At 36.1% G+C, this 23,771-nt stretch overlaps 1 protein-coding gene and 1 long non-coding RNA gene across 2 annotated transcripts; both read right to left on the bottom strand.

Annotated features, from left to right (window-relative positions):
* Window positions 1–10,873: 10,873 nt before the first annotated feature.
* LOC113312493 (F-box protein CPR1-like) lies at window positions 10,874–12,187 on the bottom strand. Its single transcript, XM_026561244.1, has one exon. It carries the CDS (start codon window positions 12,185–12,187, stop codon window positions 10,874–10,876), a length of 1,314 nt encoding a protein of 437 aa, XP_026417029.1.
* Window positions 12,188–18,537: 6,350 nt separating this feature from the next.
* LOC113308733 lies at window positions 18,538–23,592 on the bottom strand. The gene is made up of 6 exons (XR_003340028.1): window positions 23,495–23,592; window positions 22,386–22,782; window positions 21,532–21,670; window positions 19,626–19,683; window positions 19,153–19,356; window positions 18,538–18,788 (listed from the first exon to the last, which is right to left on the bottom strand). It is a non-coding gene; the product is annotated as an uncharacterized LOC113308733 (long non-coding RNA).
* Between the last annotated feature and the right edge of the window lie 179 nt (window positions 23,593–23,771).

Here is a 23,771-nt window from a genome sequence, read left to right as displayed (position 1 = left end):
ATCAGAAGAGAAGATTCTCAAGCATAAACAAACTAGGTGCAATCAAAGTTCAGCCACCGTTAGTCAATCAAATCAATCGAAAACACAAGATAAACCGCAATTATCTAGTTCCCACCAACGGTACTCGTAGAGCTTCTCAATCCCAAAGAAGACTTTAAACTGAGCGGTTGTAAAAGATTTCGCCTAATTAGGTTACTCTCCTCTCCGAATAGGCGGCTACACCAGTAAAAACACAACCGAGGAAGTTTTATGTCACAAAGGATTAGTTTTCTAGAAATGAAAACTTCAAGTATTCATAGACAAGGAAGTTTGGACACCAAGGAATTTCCAAAACCGATTCTCAAAGATATTCAATATATTCCAAATTTGGTTTCCATAATTCCTGGAATTGCTCTGTCCAAAATAATGACCGAAAATCTCTTTGGAAAATCTCAACTAGTAAATGCACATTACTAATTCTCATTTTCCTAAAATAAAATTAACAACCTTAGTAAGATTCTTAACTTATTTATATTTCGATCCTGGGATTTTCTTCCTATAGCTATTAAGGAATAACTTTGAACAATAAAAGATAAACATTACTGTACGTGTTCAAAGTATGTCGACATTCTTACTTTGTAAGTCCTTTTTATACTTACAACCTTGAAACCGATTTGCCACACTTCCAAACAAGTTTAGAACTGGTTCATCTGGCTTTCAAGAACTATGTGATTGATTAAGAACACTCAATCACCAATCATGGGTTTAACGGTTCTACCAAAACAAATTTCGGTTCTACCTCCATGTGAGTATTGTGCATAGCCACACTAGATTTCCAAAAATTCGGTTGACTAGGTACTAGGATCGGTTCCCCACATACTTATGGTAACTACTTGTATTTGCTGCACATGTCCATAGGATCGGTTCCCCCATCACTAAAAACGTGTTGCACATGTTCATAGGATCGGTTCCCCCATCTGCTAAAAACGTGTTGCACCTCTTACAATGATCGATTCCCCTTTGTGATCGGTTTCACCTCTTCATAGGATCGGTTCCCTTTTTCCTAGAGTTGGTCATACCAATAGCACTAAATTGATCATACCATATCAGGTGATTACTTAAAATTGGTTTCACTAATAAAAGTCTTAACAATACAAAAGTCAGGCCTTGTGAATAGTTTTACCAAGAACATAAAAAAGTCATGAGAGGTTATACTAATCACACATATTGGTAGTTCAAAAGATATGCAATGAATAAAAATACCAATAAGCCTAGCGATTTCCCTTTCGATTCATAAAACAAGTTCATGAATTTACTTCCTTTAAACGAATGTAAAACATTGTTTCCTAGGATGAAATGTTCACCTAATACCTATACATAATCATAGTAGCATTCAAACGATTATGTCGATGTCTTATATACAAAGTTTAACTGTTAAGCAATAAACTTCGTATTGTATTCCTTAATACTACGTCTAACTAGAGTGTAATCATTCATACTTCGCGGTTATGTTTTCAATATGCACGACTTGAAAGATACGTTAGGGAATGAAACAATTTAAGTCAAATATTACTAACCTCAAGTGAAAGGATGATGTCATCGTTGTAGCTCCTTACTTCTTCACTTCTTCAAGTCTTCGTTGTACTTGTAATGTCTCATATCCTAATACTTTGAAGCTAACCTATGCGAAGTTGACTCTAGTACATAATCAAGCGACTCTTTAAATGAGTTTTTGGTTCACTAAAATATGACAACAAAACTTGACATACCAACACTTGGTGAGTTCAGCCGAGCTATGCTCTAACAGTATTGTTATTTATTGCATATCTTTGGATTACCAATATTTGTGAGTTAGTAGAACCGCTCAAAACTTGTTATGTATCTTGGTATAACTAATCACTGTGCCTGACTTATGATTTGGTATGACTTAATTAGTATAATTGATCTTAAGTAATCACTTGAGATGGTATGATCGATATTTGTAATTGGTGTGACCGATCCTAGTAATTGGTGTGACCGATCACAAAAAATAATTGTATAATCGATCCTTGTAATTGGTATAAACGGTCTTAGTAATTGGTGTAACCGATTCTGGTAATTGGTGTAACCGATCCTAATGACATGTGTAACCAACCACAAGTAATACCATGAGAATATGGTAACTGGTCTTGGTAATTGACGTAACCGAATCCTGGTAGCTGATGTAACCGGTCCTGGTAACTAGTGTGTTCGATCACAAGTAAACCATATCGAAGTAGAACCAATCCTTGTGTTTGGTAGAACCGTGAACCCGTGATATTAATTTGATATTTGATCAATCACATAGTTGTCTTGGAATACAGATGAACCGGTTCTAAACTTGTTTGGAAGTGTGGTATAATCAATTCCAAAATTGTAAATATGAAAGAGGATTTACAAACAAAATATGTCAACATACTTTGAACACGAATAATAACTCTTATATTTTATTGTTCAAAGATATTCCTTAATAACTCAAGGAGATCCCGGTCCGAAATAAATTAAGAATCCTTTAATTAAGGTTGTTAGTTTTATATGCTTTAATTACCAGCAATTAAATGCATATCTCTAGAAAATAAAAATTGGTAATGTGCATTTACTAATTGGATATTTTCTATTGAGAGATTTCGGAAAATATTGGACAGAGCATTTCCAGGAATTATGAAAACCGATTCGGGCATTTCTTGCATATCTTGAAAATATTCGGTTTTGGAAATTCCTTGGTGTCCAAACATCCTTGGTCTATAAATATCCAAGTTTGCATTTCTAGAAAACTATCCTAAGAGCCAGACAAACTTCATATTTTTGTTGTTTCTGGTGGAGCCGTCTATCCGGAGAGGAAAGTACCCTAATTAGGGAAATCTCTTACGACCGCTCTAGAGACTTCTGTGGGATCAAGAAGATCTACGAGTACCGTTGGTGGGAATAAAAGTCATACCAATTCATAAGTCAGGCAGTGTGATTAGTTATACCAAGATACGTAACAAGTTATGATCGGTTCTACTAACTCACACATATTGTTTCCTAGGGAATAACGATACAAATAAGCCTAGCGATTTTCCTTTCTATTCATAAAACAAGTTTATGAATTTACTTCCTTTAAAAAAATGTAAATATTGTTTCCCAGGATGAAATTGTCACCTTTACCCATACACATAATCACAATAGCATTCATACGATTATGTCGATGCCATATATACGAAGTTCAAAAGATAAGTGTTATACTTTGTATCCTAATTCCTTAATACTATGATCAAGTGATCATGTCTCACTACTAGAATATAATCATTCACAGCTTCGCAATTATGTTTTCAATATAGCACGACAAAGATACGTTAAGAATGAAACAGTTCAAGTCAATATTATTAACCTCAAGAGGAAGGATGATTTCGTCGTTGTAGCTTGTTACTTCTTCACATTCTTCAGGTCTTCGAGTAATACTTGTATGTCTCATAATCCTAGACTCTATAGTCTAACTTATACGAAGTTGTCTCTAGTTACATAATCAAGTGACTCTTAGATGAGTTTTGATTCACTAAATATGACAACCAAACTTGACATACTAACGCTTGGTGGGTTCAACCGAGCTATGCTCTAACAATATAATTTCCCACCAGCGGTACTCGTAGAACTACTTGATCCCACAAAAGTCTTTAAACGAGCGGTCGCAAGAGATTTCGCCTAATTGGGGCACTTTCCTCTCTGGATAGACCGCTCTACCAGACAAAACAAGAATGAAGTTTACCTGGCTCTTAGAATAGGTTGCAAGAAATGCAAACTCATGTATTTATAGACTAAGGTTGTTTGGACAACAAGGAAATTCCAAAATCCGAAAAATATTCTCAAGATATTCACATTAAAGTACCTAATTTCGTCTTTCCTATTTCCAATTAATTACCAAACCATATTTCCTAAAATTCTCTTAGAAAAGTTCTATTATTAGTCTAGCTAGCACATTAATTAATAATATTTTCCAGAGGATATGTTATCATTGCTGGTAATTAAAGCATATATTTTGAAACTCATAATTAAATGTTTTTCAATTTTTTGGACTTGGGATCACGAGTATCAAGGAATATCTTTGAACAATTAATGATAAGAGTTATGTACATGTTCAAATAATGTCGATATCTATAATTTCTCAGCAAACCCTAATTCCAAGCTTCAGACAAAACATAAAGAGATATGTGAATATTGGAAACTCGGTTTTACTCCTTGGGATCGGTTCTACCAACTTCACAATGTAAGTTGTGATAGGTTATACCATGCTTCCCAAACTAGGTTGTGACCGGTTACACCTTACTTCCCGGAGGTAGCTTGTGATCTGTTACACTTTAATTCCCGAGTTAGCTTGTGATCGGTTACACCTTGGTTCCCAGAGAAACTTGTGACTGATTACAACTAACTTCCCAAATTAGATTGTGATCAGTTACACCTTGCTTCCAAATGGTAGCTTGTGATCAGTTACAACTAACTTCCAAATGTAGCTTGTGACTGGTTACACCATGCTTCATAAAGTAGCTTGTTACCGATTACAACATGCTACACAGTATAGGCTATGACCGATTATGCCTCAAATCTCAACAAGTTAAGATAGGTTATACCTTGTCATCTTATATTGGTCATTCAAAAGATATTCAATAAAGAACCTGACCAATCATGATTTCCTTTTGATTGTGAAACAAGTTCATATATGTACTTCCTTTAAAAAAATGTTGCAAAATATCTTACACATGTTAGAGCATTGCTCGGTTGAACTCGCAAGCGTTGCTATCTCAAGATTGTTTGTCAAGTTTAGGTGATCAAACTATAAGTCTTGATTTCTAGTCTACTTATAGCAATGTCTCGGATTAGGATGAAATGTTTAGTTGAGCTTTAGACTTCACGGCGTTCATTGATTGAAGACGAAGATCTACTGAAGAGATCTTGGAGGAACTTCATCAACAAAAGGTATGTGGAGACTAAAACTTATCTATCACTCAGAGGACTAATCTATTATATATCATAATGAGACTAAGTCGTATAGATATATAAACTTTTGTACTATACACATTTGATATTTCGATCCGAGTTTATGTCGCTTATCTATTTCTCGAAATACGAGTTGAAAGCTTTTTTCTGTAGCTACGTTCATCATTATTTTTGATGAGTTAGTTGGAAACTAAATAATAAGTCAAAAGATGATCATGTGAAAATTTCCTTTAAACATCTTACATGATTTGTGTGAGACATTCATTTGATGTCGACTCAGAATGTTTCTTATCGATCATTCGATCACTTGAAAATTACTTATAAGCTAATGGTATGTGTGAGACAGCCATTGTCGTCTTCTAAGGATGTTTCAATGATTGAAATGGGAGTTTAGGACAATTAACCTTTGTTTGGATACAACACAGTATGCATACCAGTATGCAAACTTTTTTGGTATGATTCAGGTCCGAAAACCTAGTTTACATACCAGTATGCCAACGGTTTTAACTGTTAAAGGTCGGGAACCAAGTTTGCATACCAGTATGCAAACGGTTCTACCTAAGTTAAGGTCTGGGATAGCAGTATGCATACCGGTTTGCTAACTGCTGGACAAGACCAAAGTCCAGAACTATAGTTTGCGTACCAGTTTGCAAAATTAGCGGTTAAAGTTCTAAAATCGGTTAAGTATATTTTCATACTCATGAACAAATACATTAATAAATTAAATGCAATATTTGCAAACCGCGGTTTAATGTTCATGAATTGATTTCATTATAAGTACTTTGTACGATTACGAATCAATATGATTTTGTTTCAATTGGTTCATATATACTTCTATGAGATACATACATTTGAACAACTCTATGAGTAAGACAGTTAGATTCATTTGATTATCTTTCATGATTGATTTATCGACATATTTGATCTAGAAGTGTTAGATGAATGTGGTTAAGACAAAAGTGTTCATATGGCTAACTTCGGTTAACTATTGTTGATCTAACTCAATATACACGTTTAGGTACGGTTACCCATATCTGAATAAAGGTATATTTCATTTGTGTTTAACAAGCTAAGACCATCTAATGATGGAGAGATATTGCTTTGGTTTTAAGAAAACTTAGCTTGAATCTTAAATCAAGTTTTCATCTAACGGTGAATATTGAATGCTTTGTTACTAAGCTATCTGAGCTTTGATTGAAAGCAAACCCTGATTTGAAAGACTATATAAGGAAAAACTCTAGCAACTGGAAAACCTAGTCCCGACACTTTCCTGTGTCCTACTTGCGACTATAGTTGATTCTCCTTTAACCTAGGTTTTCCCAAAACCATTATAGGTTAACGACTTGAAGACTTCATTCGGGATTCGTGAAGCCAAACCCAACTATTTTCTATGTAGTTGCGTGTTCTGATCTTACTTGTTCTATTGTATTGAGTACTATCTTCTCTAAGATTTGCTCGAGATTTATCTCTGATAGGTAAGATATAAAAAGTAATCACAAATCTCTTCGTCTCATTCTTTGTGATTTCACAATAATTTTTTTACTACATATGGTTAAGCTATTGTGAGGTGATTGATATTTCCAGGTTGTTCTTCGGGAATATAAGACATGATTATCAATTGGTTCTTGTTCACCTTGATTTATCAAAAGACGGAACAAAACTTCATAGGTATTTCTTTGGGATACAAATTAATCTATCAGAATAGACTTATTTGTGGGAAACATATTTGTTTGTAAGTCTTCGACTTTGGGTCGTAGCAACTCTTAGTTGTAGGTGAGATCAGCTAAGGGAATCAAGTGCGTAGAGTCCTGCTATGATTCAGAGGCATAAGGAACACGACTGTACCTTAATCGGTGTGAGACTTGGTTAGAGCTCAACTACATTCAAGTCCGAAGCTAACTTGTATGAGGCTAGTTTATGTAGCGGCTTAATACAGTGTGGTATTCAAAACTGGACTGGATCCCGGAGTTTTTCTGCATTCGCGGTTTTCTCGTTAACAAAGTTTTTGGTGTCTGTGTTATTTCTTTTCCGCATTATATTTTCTATATAATTGAAATATCACAAGTTGTGCGTAGTTCAATCAATTGGTAAATCCAACCTTTGGTTGTTGGATAGAAATTGATTGACACTTGGACATTGGTTTTTGATACCGTCCAAGTTATTCTCATACCAATCAGTTCACGCCATCCTGTTGATTTGCTGATTGATTTGAGAAAGAGATATAACTCTTGGATATCTTTCCTTGATTGAGTCTGACTGTCTAGTTGATTCTCTTGGAATTATATTGGAGTTAGTCCATACAGATTGCCGAATATTGGGTGTGATTGTTAGACCCCCCCCCTTTTTCATTGACTAGTTCATTTAATACTTATGTAGATACTAATATTGTTTCTTCGTAGGTATGGAAAACATTGTGGAAAGTTAAGCTTCCACATAAAGTAAAATTATTTGTTTGGAAGTGCTTAAAAGATATAGTCCCAATAAGAGATAAACTAGCTAGATATAAAAATGATATTGAATTGTATTGGAGTTTGGGTAACCATCCCGTGGAATCCAATAATCACCTATTCCTTGAGTGTGCTTATATTAGATCAGTTTGGTTAGTTTTAAATATCAATGTTAGTAGTATTATGATACATCATGGTTCATTTAGGAGTTGGATTCTCTCTTGGTTGTCTGCAGGAAATAATATTACTTTTGGTGTAGGAATTACTAGACAATAGATTAATAAATTGCTAATGGTTTCAGTTTGGACTATTTGGAAGGACAAATGTTCTAAGAGTTTTCTAAAAATTAATTCAAATAGGACAATGTCATTAGATTACATTAATAAACTTGTTTCTCCTGGAACTAATCTTCATCCTTCTAGTAATGGGGTTGTGTATGTGCTAAGATGGAAACCTCCCGATAATGATTATATGAAAATATATTTTGATGCTTTTTTAAGCCACATTCATTACAAGTGGAATATGACTAATTGTGAGAAATTGTACATGTAGCTGCATTGGGGTGCAAGGAAAGTGCTTCAATGTAAGAATGGAGTTAGGAGTTGAAGCTGAGGAGCTGGAATGTAAGGCTATGTTGGCAGCTATTACTCTAGCAGTCTCAAAGAATTTTAATCATGTTATCTTTGAATCAAATTGTGAGACTTTAATAAAATGCATAAATGAACAAACCTATTATGTTCTTTGAATGAATCAAGCTTTGGTTTTAAATATCGAGTTTTTATTAAGTAAGATTATTAGTTGGAAGTGTGTCTTAGTTAAGAGAGAGATTAGTAAAGTGGCTGATAAAATTGCTAAGAGAGCTTCAACATTGCAGACCAACTTTTTTTTTCCAGAGTGATTTTTCCTAGGACATTCAGAAATGGGTGGATCAAGATATTGATGTAATCTCTTCCTTATATAAATAAAATCCCTTGTTTTGAATAAAAAAAATGTTTAGTATAATTTGCTGGCAAGTATAGAATCATAGAAATTCTCTGAATTTTCAGAAAGCTAGACCAAATCCAATTGAATGTATTAACTTGATCAAAGAATTTATTAATTATTGGGAGTTGTCTATCGGTAAAAATGATTTACAACAACAGTTGCACACAAATAGAAAATCATCTTATTCTAAGGAGTTCCTTGAGTATAGGGACAATGTTTTTTTATGTTGATGCAGCTTTTGAGGAATCAGATGGCTCGTATGACGTCGGTCTAACATATTGGCTAAAAAATGAAATTGCCAATATTCGAGTTTTCGCAGGTAGCACAACAATCTCAGAAGCAGCAGAATCAATACCCATCAAGAGGGCAAGGGAGCTGAATCAAACAAATATCAAAATCAGATCATATTGCAAAGATGTCGTTAGTTTTTTGAACAAAAAGTCGTCTAGTTGTGATCGGAGGACAAACATGATTCTTAATGATGTGCTTTCTATATTGGAGCATAACGTTTTGGTTGATATCAAATACGTACATAGGGACTACAATGCTGAAACGGATAAGTTAGGAAAGTGAAATTGTGTAAATAAAAGCTATTCTGTAGAAATGAACTCCCATCATGCTCTTTTAAAAAGAAAAGTTTTAAAAGGAATTGCAAAGGGAGGAAACATCGTGCCGTATAATTTCATGTTCAATATATTTCCACTTCATTAAAAAAAAAAGAAGATAGGGGATAGAAAAATTCTGATAAAAGAAAAAAGGGATAGACAAATTTAAAAATTTAACTCTTTCCCGTTTAGTGACCCATAAGTCAAATGATGTATACCATAGTCAATCAAATTCATCTTTCCTTTAGGTTCTTTAAGCGTGAAACATAGCGTGACTTGTTTTCCATTTTCGCGAATCAAATCATGTATTGAAGTGTGAAAGGATGATTCATGGAGGAATATAAGTTCGATTCATGGCGAAATATAAGTTGCCTTAGAAGAGGTACGGGTGTATATGATATTTTTGTTTGTAAATGTCCTCATATAAGAAGTATGGGTGTATATGATATTTTTGTCGTGCAAGTGTCATCATATGATTGAAATAAAGTAATTAACAATCAAAAAGCTTGAGCGTGGAATATTGGCTAGGCTCATATCATGTGTGCACGACCGCTTCATACTTACTATTCTAGGCGATTTTAGAATTTATGACGCGCAAGTACGGTTTTAAAAACCATGCTCCTACACACAAGGCTTCTCTTCGATAACCTATTTCATAACCCAAAATGTGTTCACTGAGTTTGTATGGTTTTATTGAGTCGACTCAAAAATAAACGATTTAAGGAAAACGATGAAGCTTAAAAAAATTCTCTCTTCCTCTTGACAAAGATAAAACCCTAGAGTTAAAATTCCTATCTTTTCGAAAACTTTACAATCAATTTTTTTCCAAACTTTTATCAACTCTAACTCTAAAGATCTCCAATATTGTGATGTCCAAATAATCTAGGCGGGCTCTTGGGGTTTAACTCCATCTTTTCCTTGAGTAAGAACAGATCATTCCAATTTGTACGAAGGGATTGAATCAGGGGATATTGATTCCCAGAAACAATTAACAGCTCCTAAAATGGATGACGATGCCGATGACGTTGACCAAGAACGTTCCTTAGACCTTTTCGTGCAGTTGTCAATATCAGTAACCTAAGTGGAAGAAATATTTAACCAGTGTGGTTCATCAAAATCGTTAGCGTTGCTAATGCAACAAAACATGAACTGGACTGGAGTAATACTAAATCAAATTAAGCATACTAAATTGAATATTAAGCATACTAGACACGACATTACCTAATTATTATCCATTTCTAAAAAAAAACCACAAAGATGAGTCACCGATTTCCCAACTTACCAACCTAGCTTAAAATTGTACTAGATAACTTGACCAAAGTCAATAAAAACTTGGGCTATATCTAAGAAGAAAAGCCCTACACAATTCAGTTTTCCCAATAACAAAAATTATTTGAAAGATGCATAGCGTGTGAAAATATTGTTTCGCCATCCGAATTTGTCTGCACAGTTGAGATGAAAAACGAGATGCAAATAGCAAAGAAAGAAAAAGACTCACTACAAATTAAGCAGTGCAACTCTCAATTACTATACTCTAGGAGCCAAGGTAGAATGCAGATTACACTCTTCCGGAAGTGCACGTCTAGAACCACCTTGAAGTGCATCGTTTGGGAATGTGTATTAGTCTTAGAGAATGTTGAATTCCTTTATCTTTCTCCGTTTCTGTAATTAATATTGCACCACAAAAAAGTTAAACTAAAAATTATTAAGGTGCATTGTTGTAGCCAAGATACGTCGCACAAATTGTCACTTCCTTTACGTGATGCATGCATACAAAGGTTCTAAGAAGGAAATATAGAACCAAATGTACGACCTGCCAGAAACGAAACGCAAACTAGTATATAACTAATGCATTCTAACTTTCTTGCGTTATAACAAGTACTGATGAGATACTCGCCTCTTTCTCTTCTTAGCCTCAGTCACCGAAGCATTCCTCAATTTGTTCTTCTTCTTGAATTGATCAGATTCCTCTTCATCTCCTTCATCTTCTATTGATAACTCCATTAGTTCATTTCCCGCGAAGTACATACCAGATTTTAGTGAAACTAAGGTTTCAAAGTAACTTGCACCATCAGTTATGCGCAAACCATGAAGATTTGGTTCTCTAACACTTCCATGCTTCGGGTCGTATATAACTAGATTAATCTCATCACAAGAAAGCGCAAAAAGAATCTCACCATTCTTAAAATACCACATGAGCCTCAAATTATAACAGTTCTTCAGAATCCTCTCATGGTCGATGACATAACGTTTAGTCCAAGATTCACGAACTCCATACTCTAGCATTACCCATAGTATAACTTGACCTCGACGTACACGTTTCTCGTCAATCAAATAATGAACAACTGCACAAAGGCACTCTTCCAACACCCCTATAGAAACACAGCAACCTTCATCCAAAGCTTCCTTAGGGAGTTGTATCTCATCGGATCTGTTGTTGCTGATATTAAAAGAGATTACAAAACTGGAGCAGCGATCTTCGTTTCGGGTACCTAACCAATGAAAAGCTCCGTTGGATAACACCCCAGACTGTTGCTCAATTCTCGTACACGAGATATTCTGAATTTTTTTCCACAAGTTTGATCCTAACGTGTAGACTAGGATTTGATAAGTCCGGTGATCCAATTCTACTAAAGTTACAAACTTGTAATCATTAATCTTATAATCGTAACCCAAAGCACATCCAAGAAAATCAACGAAACCTCGACTAGTTCGATTAGTTGGTGCTTTGGGCAGTTTCTTGTATTCTCTTGTGGCTGGGTTCCAAATGCAAATCCTTCGTTTATCTTTCTTTTTTCCTCGATTATCATTAGTCCAAAAATCTAAACAAACCAAACCATTACAAGAACACAACAAGTCAAGAAAGGTTCTAGGGGTGGATGAAAAAATATAACCACCTTTAAACAACATGTCGTCAGCATCATCTTGATCACTTTCACTCGAGTATAATAATGATTCGTAACCTATGGAGTGCACTGCGTATGTGAATCTAGTTTTGCCATAAAGATTAATCGTTACACTAAAGTTGTTTCTTTGGGTAACAAGATTAAGGTGTGTATGAATAAAACTAGGATTGGAGATGAGTTCAAACCAATTCTTGCAAACACACTTACAAACAAGTAACGACTTCGTAGGTAATCTTAAAAGGATGTCATGGAAGATGTCTTCTGGAATACTCGACATCTTTTGGTATTGTGATACTATTTAAGCGTCAAGGACAAAAGGCTTTGCTTGAAATCGGAAGCAAGAGGAAGTGTTTATTTATAGAGATAGCTCGATAGCTTGAGCTTGTGACTTGCGATGTGGGACAAACATCTACGTGATTGTCGAGCAAATCAGAACTTCTATAAAAAGGAAAGGGTATGATTGTCGAGCAAATCAGAACTTCTATATATGTTTAATGGAGAAGGATCCGTTGACATGGTTATACTGATATAATCTTGACATTTTAGTGCCATTTTTTCTACCAAACCCAACGGCAATGAATTTGAGGATAATTTTTTGATGATATGTTCTTCTTATAAATCTCTACACTCCCACCAAAAATGAGAACATTCCGAGATGTGTAAGACCACCATCTACCATTTTGAATGAACGCGCAATTGGGGGATAAAAAATGTAATTGGGGGATATTGATTACTTCCCCCAACCCATGGTGTGTGCTAAGGGGTGATTTTTTGGTATGAAAATACTAAAATACGCTTTGATTAATTAAAAAACATTATGAAAAGACCATTATATCCTTTCTACTAAAACTTAAAATCAAAAACCAAATTCATATATCCCCCATTCTCTAAAAACAGTACCGGCACTCTTAGGGTTAGGTTTTGAATATTTTTTTTCTTCATCGTTCTTCATCCGTTCTTCGTCGATTAATCGTCGATTCAAAAATTTCTTCGTCGATTAACCTACCCAAATCATAAACAATGCCTCCACGAAAGAAAACAAATGCCCAATCGTCAAAATCGATAGGTCAACAAAAACACGAACAAAGAATTGCTAAGATTGCTCAAGAGAAAGAAGAAGAAGAAGCAGCGGATTCGGACAATCAACTTCTCGCAACCATGGATTCTGTGAGAAGGTAAGTGATTTTAAACTACTTTATGAGTGTTTAAATCGATTTATATCAATGGGTTTAGGTTAGAATCGCGAACCCTAACTGAAACAGTTGAGTTTCAGTGAGTACCGGCACTGAAATATGTATGAATACAATGCCGGTTTTGTGTTCCAGCATTCAATCTTGGATGAATGCAATGCCGTTTCCAACCCCAGATTCACCTGAAACTGAATTTTCCCTACCGACATAAAATTTGGGTCGAAGTCTATGCCCTTTTTTAGTACCGGCAGTCTTTAATAATAACTTGTGTATGCCTGTAGTAGACTAAAAACATACAGGAGAGTTTATGAATTTGTCACCGATACCGGCATAGATTTTGGGTTGCATTGTATGCCGGTTTTGGGTACCGACATTCTTTTGTTATAAGTCGAACATGCCGGTAGTGGACTTAAAACATATAGGAAAACTTAAGAATTTGTCACCTATACCGGCATAGCTTTTAGGTTGATTTGTTTGCCGATACAAAGTTACGTTACGGCATGGAATTGATTTATTTCGAGAGTGCCGGTAGTAGTCTTTTGATATCCAGGAGAATTACATATGACTACCAGCATTCTCGATAGTGAATGTTCACTGCCGGAAGATTTAACCGGCGTGGTTAGTTTAAGTAAGTCAATGTCGGTACATAAACTGAAAGTGAGTTGTCTCACATTCATTTCTTGTGCTTATGATATAGGTCAAAAGCCAAGGAAGCTAATAAAAGAAAAACTAAAGATGCGGTCACTAAGAGAAGAAGGAAAGACGGACTTGATACTCCTCAATCTCTCCCTCCTCGAGGGAAAGATGAAGGTTGCAAAAAGCGTTTGGGGGCTGAGATAAGAGGGATAATTTGGGAGAGTGGTGGTGACCGTAGTCGAGTTGTAATACGTGAGCACGATGATCAAGATGAGCAAGATGAAGAGGAAAGTGAGAATGAAGATAATGTGGTTCCTCCAAGTCAATTATCAAGCCAAAGCGAAGTTGGTGGGCCAAGTCAACAACCAACACAGGGCAATGGCAAGAAGGGCAAAGGCAAAGTGAAAGTTAAAGGTTCCCACCTTGTTGTTCTATGTCACTTGATGTTGATACCTTTGGAGGCCTACCTCTTTTCCTTTGAACCTCCGCTAGATCGACTATGGGTATGGATTCGGAATGTTCACCTTGTTGTTCTATGTCACTTGATGTTGATACCTTTGGAGGCCTACCCCTTTTCCTTGGAACCTCCGCTAGATCGACTATGGGTATGGCTTCGGAATGCTCACCTTGTTGTTCTTTGTCACTTGATGTTGATACCTTTGGCGGCCTACCCCTTTTCCTTGAAACCTCCGCTAGATCGACTATGGGTATGGCTTCAGAATGCTCACCTTGTTGTTCTTTGTAACTTGATGTTGATACCTTTGGCGGCCTACCCCTCTTCATTGGAACCTCCGATGAGTTGTCTTTTGGTGTGGATACGGAATCCTTCGTTTGTTGTTGACTTGATAACGGTTCCTTCCTCGGCCTACCTCTTTTGTTTGGAACCTGCGCTTCCACAAACCTTTGTTCCGAAATCTCACATGCGGTTAGATCTCGTTTCTTACTTGCCGCGAGTTCTTCTTCACGTTGAGTCATTTCTTTCAATTCTACCCTTTGTTTTCTCCTTGACGTTTTAGTTTGTGGTCTACCTATTGGATCTCCCTTTCTTGGCTCTTCACTTTGTGATATCCATGGGTGTGTAATTAGCCTTAGTTGGCTCAACAATACTTGTCGGCTAGCCGAGTTTCCACGTGAGTAAGCTTCATAGAATTCCTTGGCATCCTTTGTATCCCATGGTGATTGTCCAGGAGCTTCCGAAGGGGGAGGGTCGAAAGATAGTTGCTTCCAAAACGGATCAATAGCCTCAACAGGTATCACTTCTTCATACTTCACAAGCATATGACGACACGGAAGCCCCAATGAAGACATGTCGGGACAAATACACACATCACCCGGTTTTCCGTAATTTTTCTCATATTCCATTTGTCTCATCATATGTTTTATTGCCCAATGAGAGACGTTGAATTCTATTCCTTGGAGCAACTTACCATAACGAAGAAATTGAGTCATCCTTTCTATTGAGCTTTTCTCAAAAGCCTCCTTGATCCTATTGATATCAGCCTTAAAGTATTGCTCCATTGCCTCGGTGAGCGTAACCACATTTTCTTGACTGGACTGGATGAGATCTTTCAATCTCCCATGAGCGGACTCCGTTGTACGACAGTCGGATAAACTTCGTTCCAATCGTCAATAAACTTCTCCAATCTCTTTTCGTACATAACCTCGGTAAGAGACCAATAAACTTTCTCCCAATCTCTTAGAAATTCCAACCACTTTTTATGATTTTCCGCATGTTCTTTGTCCACTCGCTCCTTTATCTTGCCTCTCTCATCTTCTTCTTCTTCTTCAGGGGATAGTTTGTTCTTTCGAACATCTTCCTCTAGTTGAACAATCATTCTCTTCTTAATATCCGCCTTAGTGGGTTCAAACAAGGCATGGAAAGTTTTTTTTGACATTTTCACATATATGATACGTACATAGGAAATTTTGTGCGTCCGGGAAGACGTCGCATATTGCTTTCATTAATGCGTCATCTTGATCGGTTACGATGACCCTCGGAAGTTGATTTTCCCGGAAGAATAATTTCAATTGTCGTAATGCCCAATGATAATTATAGTCCCTCTCGTTTTCCATTAAACACCAAGCCAATCTGAATGTTACCTTGTCCGAGGTTTGCCCCACGATGTTGAACAACGACATATTGTATTTGTTTTTCTTGTAGGTACAATCCATCAAAAGAACACCACAACATGTATTTTCCAATTGTGAAAGCAAAGGATGCGAAATGAATATTTTAAGGGGCTTCTCGTTCGGCCCTCTTTTAATGATACGCGTGTAGTTTTAATCCCAAGATATCTTCTCAAATTCTTGCATAACGGACCTCCCTTCCCATTCCACCCTTCTAATAGTTTCTTGTGCGATATAAATTATACGTAGAGAAGACACGTTAGACTCATCCTTTTCCTTGAAGCCTCTGAGAATTTGTCTCGGTTTGATAAGTGCTTTGGTCAATCTCTTTACATCCTCGAACTCATGAGGTTTTAGCTTCGCAACTAGGGAGTGACCAACAAAATCTTTCGGATCCCGGTGGTTATGACAGCCACACAAAACCTCACAATCCCAATTGTTCATGTCATTTAAACGGAATACAAGCTTAAACGGGCAATTATTCTTCCTCGTACGAGTCTTGTATACCCTATTAGTTTTCTTGGATATACATAATCCTTTCTCTTGTGGCTATTCTTCTCCTTGTATTTCCCACTTCTCTCGCAAGCCATCTCAAAACGCCTATTTGAACCTTCGGTATTCCTCACCAGCACACACATGTTCTTAAAAGCCGTCTATTATTGTTTGGTCACATACCAAACAATAATATTCCCTAGCAATCCATTATATGTCACATACCAAGAGATTGCTTCATTTCAATCTATTATTCCCTACATAAGATCAATTCCACGTTCATTAGAAGGTTCATTACTAGCAATCCATTAGTAAAGTTCAAGATACTAGGTCAAAAGTATTGTTTGGTCACATACCGGAGGTATTTTATAGTATTCCGACGTATGCCGATGAAGCGGCTTTGCATTTGTTGGACCAATATATGTCACCACCTAAAAATCGAATGAAAATTAGTTCCAAACGAAATTAAAACACTATGATGGAAACCCGTACCTGCATGCTCGACCAATGTTCCGGCATAGTCGAACTTAACCAAAACTGAAGACCAAATTTGAAACATATTCCGGCATAAAAGATTCATTAGACAGCAACGCCGGAAGCAAAGGTGCCGACATTCTCGTAATTTATTGTCCCAAGCCGGTACACGCTTCCGGCATTAAAAATAATTCATATGTAATGCCGGTATTTAGCTTTGGAAAACATTTATTCCTGTATGTTTTTTGGTAGGTACCGGCATTGTAAATTTGAAACTTAACAATGCCGGTTGCGCTGCCGGCATTCTCGATATTGATGGTACCACGCCGGTACGGAGTTCCGGCGTTGATGTTTATTAATTTCCCATGCCGGTATTTGGTTTTAAATGAAAATGTTTCCTGTATGTTTTTCATGCAGTTCCGGTATGGTAACCTATCAATGAAACCATGCCGGTTGATTATTCCGTAGTATATTCCTTGGTAGGTAAAAAAGTTAACTGCGTACCGGCATAGTTTTTTTGGTAGAATACTATGCCGGATCAATATTCAAAATGGGGGATATCGCTCTACCGGCATGGTCGTAGTATGAATACTATGTCGGTAATGAGTCTGCCGGCATGGTATTCATACCATTTCCATGCCGGCACCAAGGTTTTACAGTTGAAAGAATGGCGGGTTTAAAGAAAAAAAATCAATTTTTGAACCTCCTAGCAGCTTTACCTGTGTATTGGGGATGCTTGCATGTTGTGCAAGTTTACTTTCTTGTGTAGCTTCTTCGAAAAACTCTCCATACTCGTCAAAATTATCATTCAAGGGTGTTGGCTCAACAAAGAGTTGCAATTGAGAGTTGTTGTCGTTAGCTGAAGATTCAAGATATGCTCCTTGTTGTAGTTGAGCTAAAGATTCAGCAGCTGCAATTCTCTCCTCACAATCATCTTCCATTTTCACAAAAAAATTTCCACTCAAAAATATTTTTCCCTCCTTCTACTCTCACCTCACTCACCCAAATTCAAATAAAACACACAGTAATCATTTATCAAAAATCTTATGATTTTACTAATTATTATTAATCACTAATCCTGATTAGTGAGGAGTAGATTAGGTAATACGTAAAATACTTAGATAAGGGGTGACCACGAATTGATATCTGGATCCAGTTTTTGTCATTTTCTTATATCCCCCAATTGTTTTTTTTATCCCCAATTTCGCATTCTTTTGAATATCAGCCGTTGAAGATTAACGGTTGAAATTAAAATTTATGGATGGTGAAATTTCGTATTTCGGAATTCTCTCATTTTTAGTAGGAATGTAAAGTTTTATACGAGGAACATGTTGCCAAAATATTAGCTTTAAATTCATTGATGGTTGGGTTTGGTAGAAAAAATGATAATCATGTCAACGGATTATGTCATTATAACCATGTTAACGGATCCTTCCCCATGTTTAAAAAAGAAATTTTAAATATTTTTTTATTACTTTTCTCGTAAATAGGGAACCGTTGCAGATAAGGAAACTGCATCAAAACCTTTAATCTCCCAACTCATATAAGCTCCCAGGTTACGAGCAGATTGCAGTTAACCTTTTTGCAATTATTAAATACAAATTATACGATTGAGTTGCATTGAAGTTGAAACTGTTTCCTAATAAACAGAATCCTATAACCTACTATCCTTTTCACGATTGATAAAAAACATTGAGTTTCATTGATGTTGAGATAACAAAACAGGTTTTCATTAGTTTTCTCCACTCCCGCTACAGAGTTTCATTGATGTTGAGATAACAAAACAGGTTTTCATTAGTTTTCTCCACTCCCGCTACAGACATTAGATTTTACAATATTTCAGTTTGGTCTAGTAGACATGTATGTTATTGGTACGTTTTCTAATCTCTCTTGATTTCAGGCCACCACGCACTCCATCTGGAACTATTGGTAGAAAGCTCCCGCAATCTCTTCTTCAACCTGTATATCAAATATCAAAACCAAGTTATTATCATGTAAGTGAATACTCATACATACTGGAGTTGAATACTCTAAATTTTATATCAGTCTTTGTATTAGAATGGTTTTCATAAGAAGAATTCTAGGCAGATAATTGAGGATTCAATCAGCGATGATCAACAAAACAAGGGTGAACAACAAAACCATAACCGTACAATCATAATTTATGAAACCCTTAACCATAAATTTACAGGAAAGGCTTCGATTAGCTCAACAAGAGAGGCGCTGAAAAGAATCATGCGGAGAGCCAAACACCGAGCCATCTAGAGTAACAATACTTTATTAATCCAGAGCATAAGTTTACATATATCATCATGCGACATACAAGTGGATCTCTGATGCCAAAGGAAGGAGTTGCTCCCGTGTACTCCCAGCTTTACATATATCAGGCAACAAGGCTTTGCCATTGCGAGAATCCATTTTGATAGCCCTAACGCATGAGAATTGTACTATCTTCGATTATTGCTGACTGTTGTAGCAGGTGCAGATTCATTTCGGAGTTTGAAAACTGTGGACAACGAAGAACATCCTACATTTAAAAGAGCATGCATAGCACTTGGGATATTAGAAAATGATGGAGAATATTTAAAGTGCCTTACAGAAGCCGCAGTGATCCAAACAGGTAGTCAGATGAGAAAGCTTTTTAAGATTATTTTATCAGAATGTAACCCAACTAAACCAGAAGTTCTGTGGGCGAAATTCGGAATGAATATATGTCATGATCTTCCTCATACAATGAAAAGATTGTTCAACATTCAAAATCCAACAAACGAACAAACTTTGGATTATGGATTGTACCTGGTGGATAAATTACTGTGTGAATCCGGGAAGAAGCTAGAAGATTTTTCACCAATGCCTACACCAAAACAAAACTGGGGTAAGATTGTCAGCAACAGATTAATATTCCAACATAAACAACTTCAATTTGCAATTCAAGAACCTACAATTCAACGCAATATTGAAATACTAAATGCTAAGCAAAGGGCTGCGTACAATGCAATAACAAAGTCTGTGAATGATAGAGATGGCAAGATCAGGAAAGACATTCCTGTATAATACCATAGCAACAAGCTGTAGATTGAATGGACATATAGTAGTAACTGTTGCCTCATCAGGGATTCGCTACTATTAGCAGGTGGGCGAACTGCACATTCAACGTTTAACATTCCTCCAGAGATTAATGAAATCAGCGTTTATTCAATTTCAAAACAGAAGGAAGAAGCTAAATTTTTTAAGCAAGCAAAGTTGATTATATGAGACGAAGTGCCTATGCAGCATAAATTTTGTATAGAATCAGTTGATAAGACACTCCAAAATATATTTGAGAACAATTTACCCTTTGGAGGTATTACAGTTGTTATGGGAGGAGACTTCCAGCAAACTTTGCCAATTGTACCAAATGGAGGTCGTGCACAAGTTGTTGGAGCATGTGAACAAAAATCGTCGCTATGGGATAATATGCAGGTATTGACGCTTGACCAGAACATGCGTCTTGATCAATGTCAGCCGGAAAACATAGATTTCGTTGAGTTCTTGCTCGAGGTAATAATTTTTTAAATTCCAATTATACCAAGTAAATAATCATACAAACTGTATAGCCAAAAATATATTTATATTCAGCTAAAAAAATTTGGCAGGTTGGGACAAAGCAAGAAGAAAGAGTGGTACTGCCATCATCGGTGCAAAGATGCGGAAACATAAAAGAGATAATATCCAAATTGTATCCATGTTTGGGATCATCTCAACAGGTATCGCCTGAACAACTAACTGAGAGAATCATTCTCTCAGCGCACAATGATGATGTTCACAAGATTAACATGGAAGCACTGAATATTTGGAAGGAAAGACGTTCACATATTTAGCTGCTGATAAATTAAATCCGGATGAAGCGGAAGAAATCCAGATTATTCTAATGAAAATCTTCAAGATCTAAACCCACCAGGGACGCCTCCATTCAAGTTAGAACTAAAAGTTGGTTGTCCAATTATTTTGATGAGAAATCTTGCCCCTTCAGAGGGACTTTGCAATGGTACTAGGCTATTGGTTACCAAATGCGATAAACATGTGATCCAGGGAACAATTTTAACTGGAGACAAAGCAGGTGAAAAGGTGATGCTACCAAGAATTTCATTTAAACCATCGGTGTCAGAATCAAACGTAAACATGACAAGGCGTCAGTTTCCAGTAAGAGTGGCTTATGCAATGACAATCAATAAGTATGTGGGAATTGATTTACAGACCCCTGTGTTCAGCCATGGCCAACTATATGTTGCTTTGTCGAGGTGCACAGCTGCAAATAGAATAACAGTACTACTGGAAGATGGAACGGATAATCTCGAAACAACTAACATCATCTATCCTGAAGTTCTATTGTAAATTACTCATGTTTATTTGATTTATGTTTACAGTTCATTCACAGACAAACTTGTATTTTCAAAGCTATATCCTTTCCAGTATCCTCTATTGTTCCTAGATGATCTTAAAAATAATTAATCTGTTCTCTGTCTTATAATTTATCTCTTGGATTATAAAGTCCCTCTTGGTTAACTAATGGTCAACTCCTTAAATTCTTTAAGCTAATTTATTTAAAAAGGTCCAAACTGGATCCAAGATCAACTTTCTAAACATGCAAGTTAAATTAAATATTTATTGCTCGGAAGGTCCCATAATTGAAGGAAAATATTAGATGATTTAGTTTACTAACCTTGGAGATCAACAATAAATATTCAGTTGATCTCCCAATGCACTTTGCTTCTTTGCAGCTCCCAGAAGATTCTTATTCAGTTGCAGGATGTGCTATGGGATGCCAAGCTGTGCTTTGGGGCTTCTTCGATTACGAACTTCTGCAATATTTGACTACAAAGTGAGCAGAATTGACTAAAGAGGTAAACTGAATTGTTCAAAAAGTTAATACAACTAACAGAAAGGTACCAAACCAAAACATAACCTACTTCCGGTGGATTTGAGTTAGGATGGCACTATAGGTCGTCTGTACCATTACTAATTCCTCTTGGTCATACAAGTTATGAATTTTAGGTTGTTTTTGTGTTCTTAGAACTCACAGGAAGCCTACAAAATCTCATTCTGATGCTTATTAGCCGGCCTTGGAAGTGGTTGATATCTTGATGCCCCAATTTTAAAGGTATGTGTTATGCAACATGCTGTTGGATCAATTTGTATTTATTAAGTCTAATTTGTAGTGAAATTCATGTTTTATGTAGGTACCACCATGTTCTTGACCAAGAGCATCTCCTAGATATGAAAATTTAAGATCAATTACAACAAACCCATAGATTGTTACGATTGATAAACTGAACATCCACCACCACCACCACCACCACCACCCATCACTACCTAATACCACCCATCACTACCCATACCTATGATTTGATTCCAATTTTGACAATTCAATTGATAAAGTGAAAAAACCTAAACTTGCAAGCAAAACCCTCCACCACCACCCATCCACCAATACCCATGATTTGCTTCCGTTATTTTTACTATTTAACTGATAAAACAACAAACCCAATCTTAAACAGAACAGTAAAATCAACATACCTTTTTGGATCTCCACAGGCTCATCATTTGAAGTAGTAGTAGTTGGTAAAAAAAAAATTTTGAAACAATAGTAGTTGGTAAATCATCACTATCACCACCATCCCCATCCAAGCAAAAGTTTTGTCAGAGCCATACATACTTGATGCAAGTGTTAGTGAGACTATAGAATGCTCAACATCTATACTCTCGGGTATATCATCTTCACTTGGGTTGTCATCAGAACTATCACCATCAGAGCTGGATTCTAATGGTATTTCTTTGCCAGGAAACAAATACCACTTTGCTGCTCTCCTAGTATCCAGATATTTTTTGCGAAGCTTCCTGTTCTCCCTAACACCAACTTGTTTATAACTGAATATCCTGGATAGTATACGCTGTTTGATTTACTCGTCGATACCTACCATTTTAAAATACATAAATTCTATCAACGACCTCCTAAGAACAACTTTTAAAAAAAAAAAAAGGTACGAAATCGCCACATTTCCAAAATCAGAATATTTATCATACACTAATACTTCAAATGGAATACGCAATTGAAACTACTCCCGCAAAATCAATAATTCCAGGATTAGGTGCCAGCTTGAGTCCTAATTTTTCATTTTGATTAAAAGGTCCTAACTGCTGTTATTTTCTGGTCAAACCATTATAATCAATTTTACGATACTGACAGCCAATAACTCATATCAGTTAAGGGACCAAGTATTCTTTTTGAGTAAATCAACAATGTAAATCAATAGTTCATTTTGATTACCTCAATCAATAAGGGACCATTATAATCAGCAATAGATTTCATCCACACCTATTCGGAAGTGGCGACCCTATTTTCTGATTTTGTGAACTGGTGCATTAGGTTATATGCTAGTCATAGTTTTTATGTTGTTTCCATACACTGGGAAATAATAAATGGTATTCAAACTCGTATTTTTATGAGCTAGCAAAGCAAAGAGAGGAAAAAAAAATCATATGTATATACCATTTACAAAAATTATGCAGTGGAAAAATGAATTTTAGATTCATAAATAACCTCGACTGATAGATAACAGATGACATAAAAAAATCAACCCATATAAGAAAAAGCATATCGAAGAGTAGGAAATAGGTTTTGTTACCTCATTGATTCTCTTTGCCTCGTCAGACGAAGATGGTGGTGGTGAAGGAGGCGAAAGAAGATGATGATGAAACATGAGTAAAAAGATGTGAAGGAGGCGGAAGGAAAGATAAAAAGTTAGGGTTTTGTGTAAAAAGATGTTCTTTATTTGTGAACGTGATTTGGTACTCATTTACCCACCCATTCTATTTTGCTATGTAAATCCTCGATTCCTATTGGTTGGAGGTCAGGAATTTTAGAATTCAAGTTTTTGGCCTTACTTTCATTCTGGAACCGGT

This window comes from Papaver somniferum, chromosome 9, assembly GCF_003573695.1.
Source record: "Papaver somniferum cultivar HN1 chromosome 9, ASM357369v1, whole genome shotgun sequence".
Lineage (NCBI taxonomy): Eukaryota > Viridiplantae > Streptophyta > Magnoliopsida > Ranunculales > Papaveraceae > Papaver > Papaver somniferum.
Note: the sequence above shows the minus strand (reverse complement) of the source record. Positions and strands in the feature narration are given on the sequence as shown.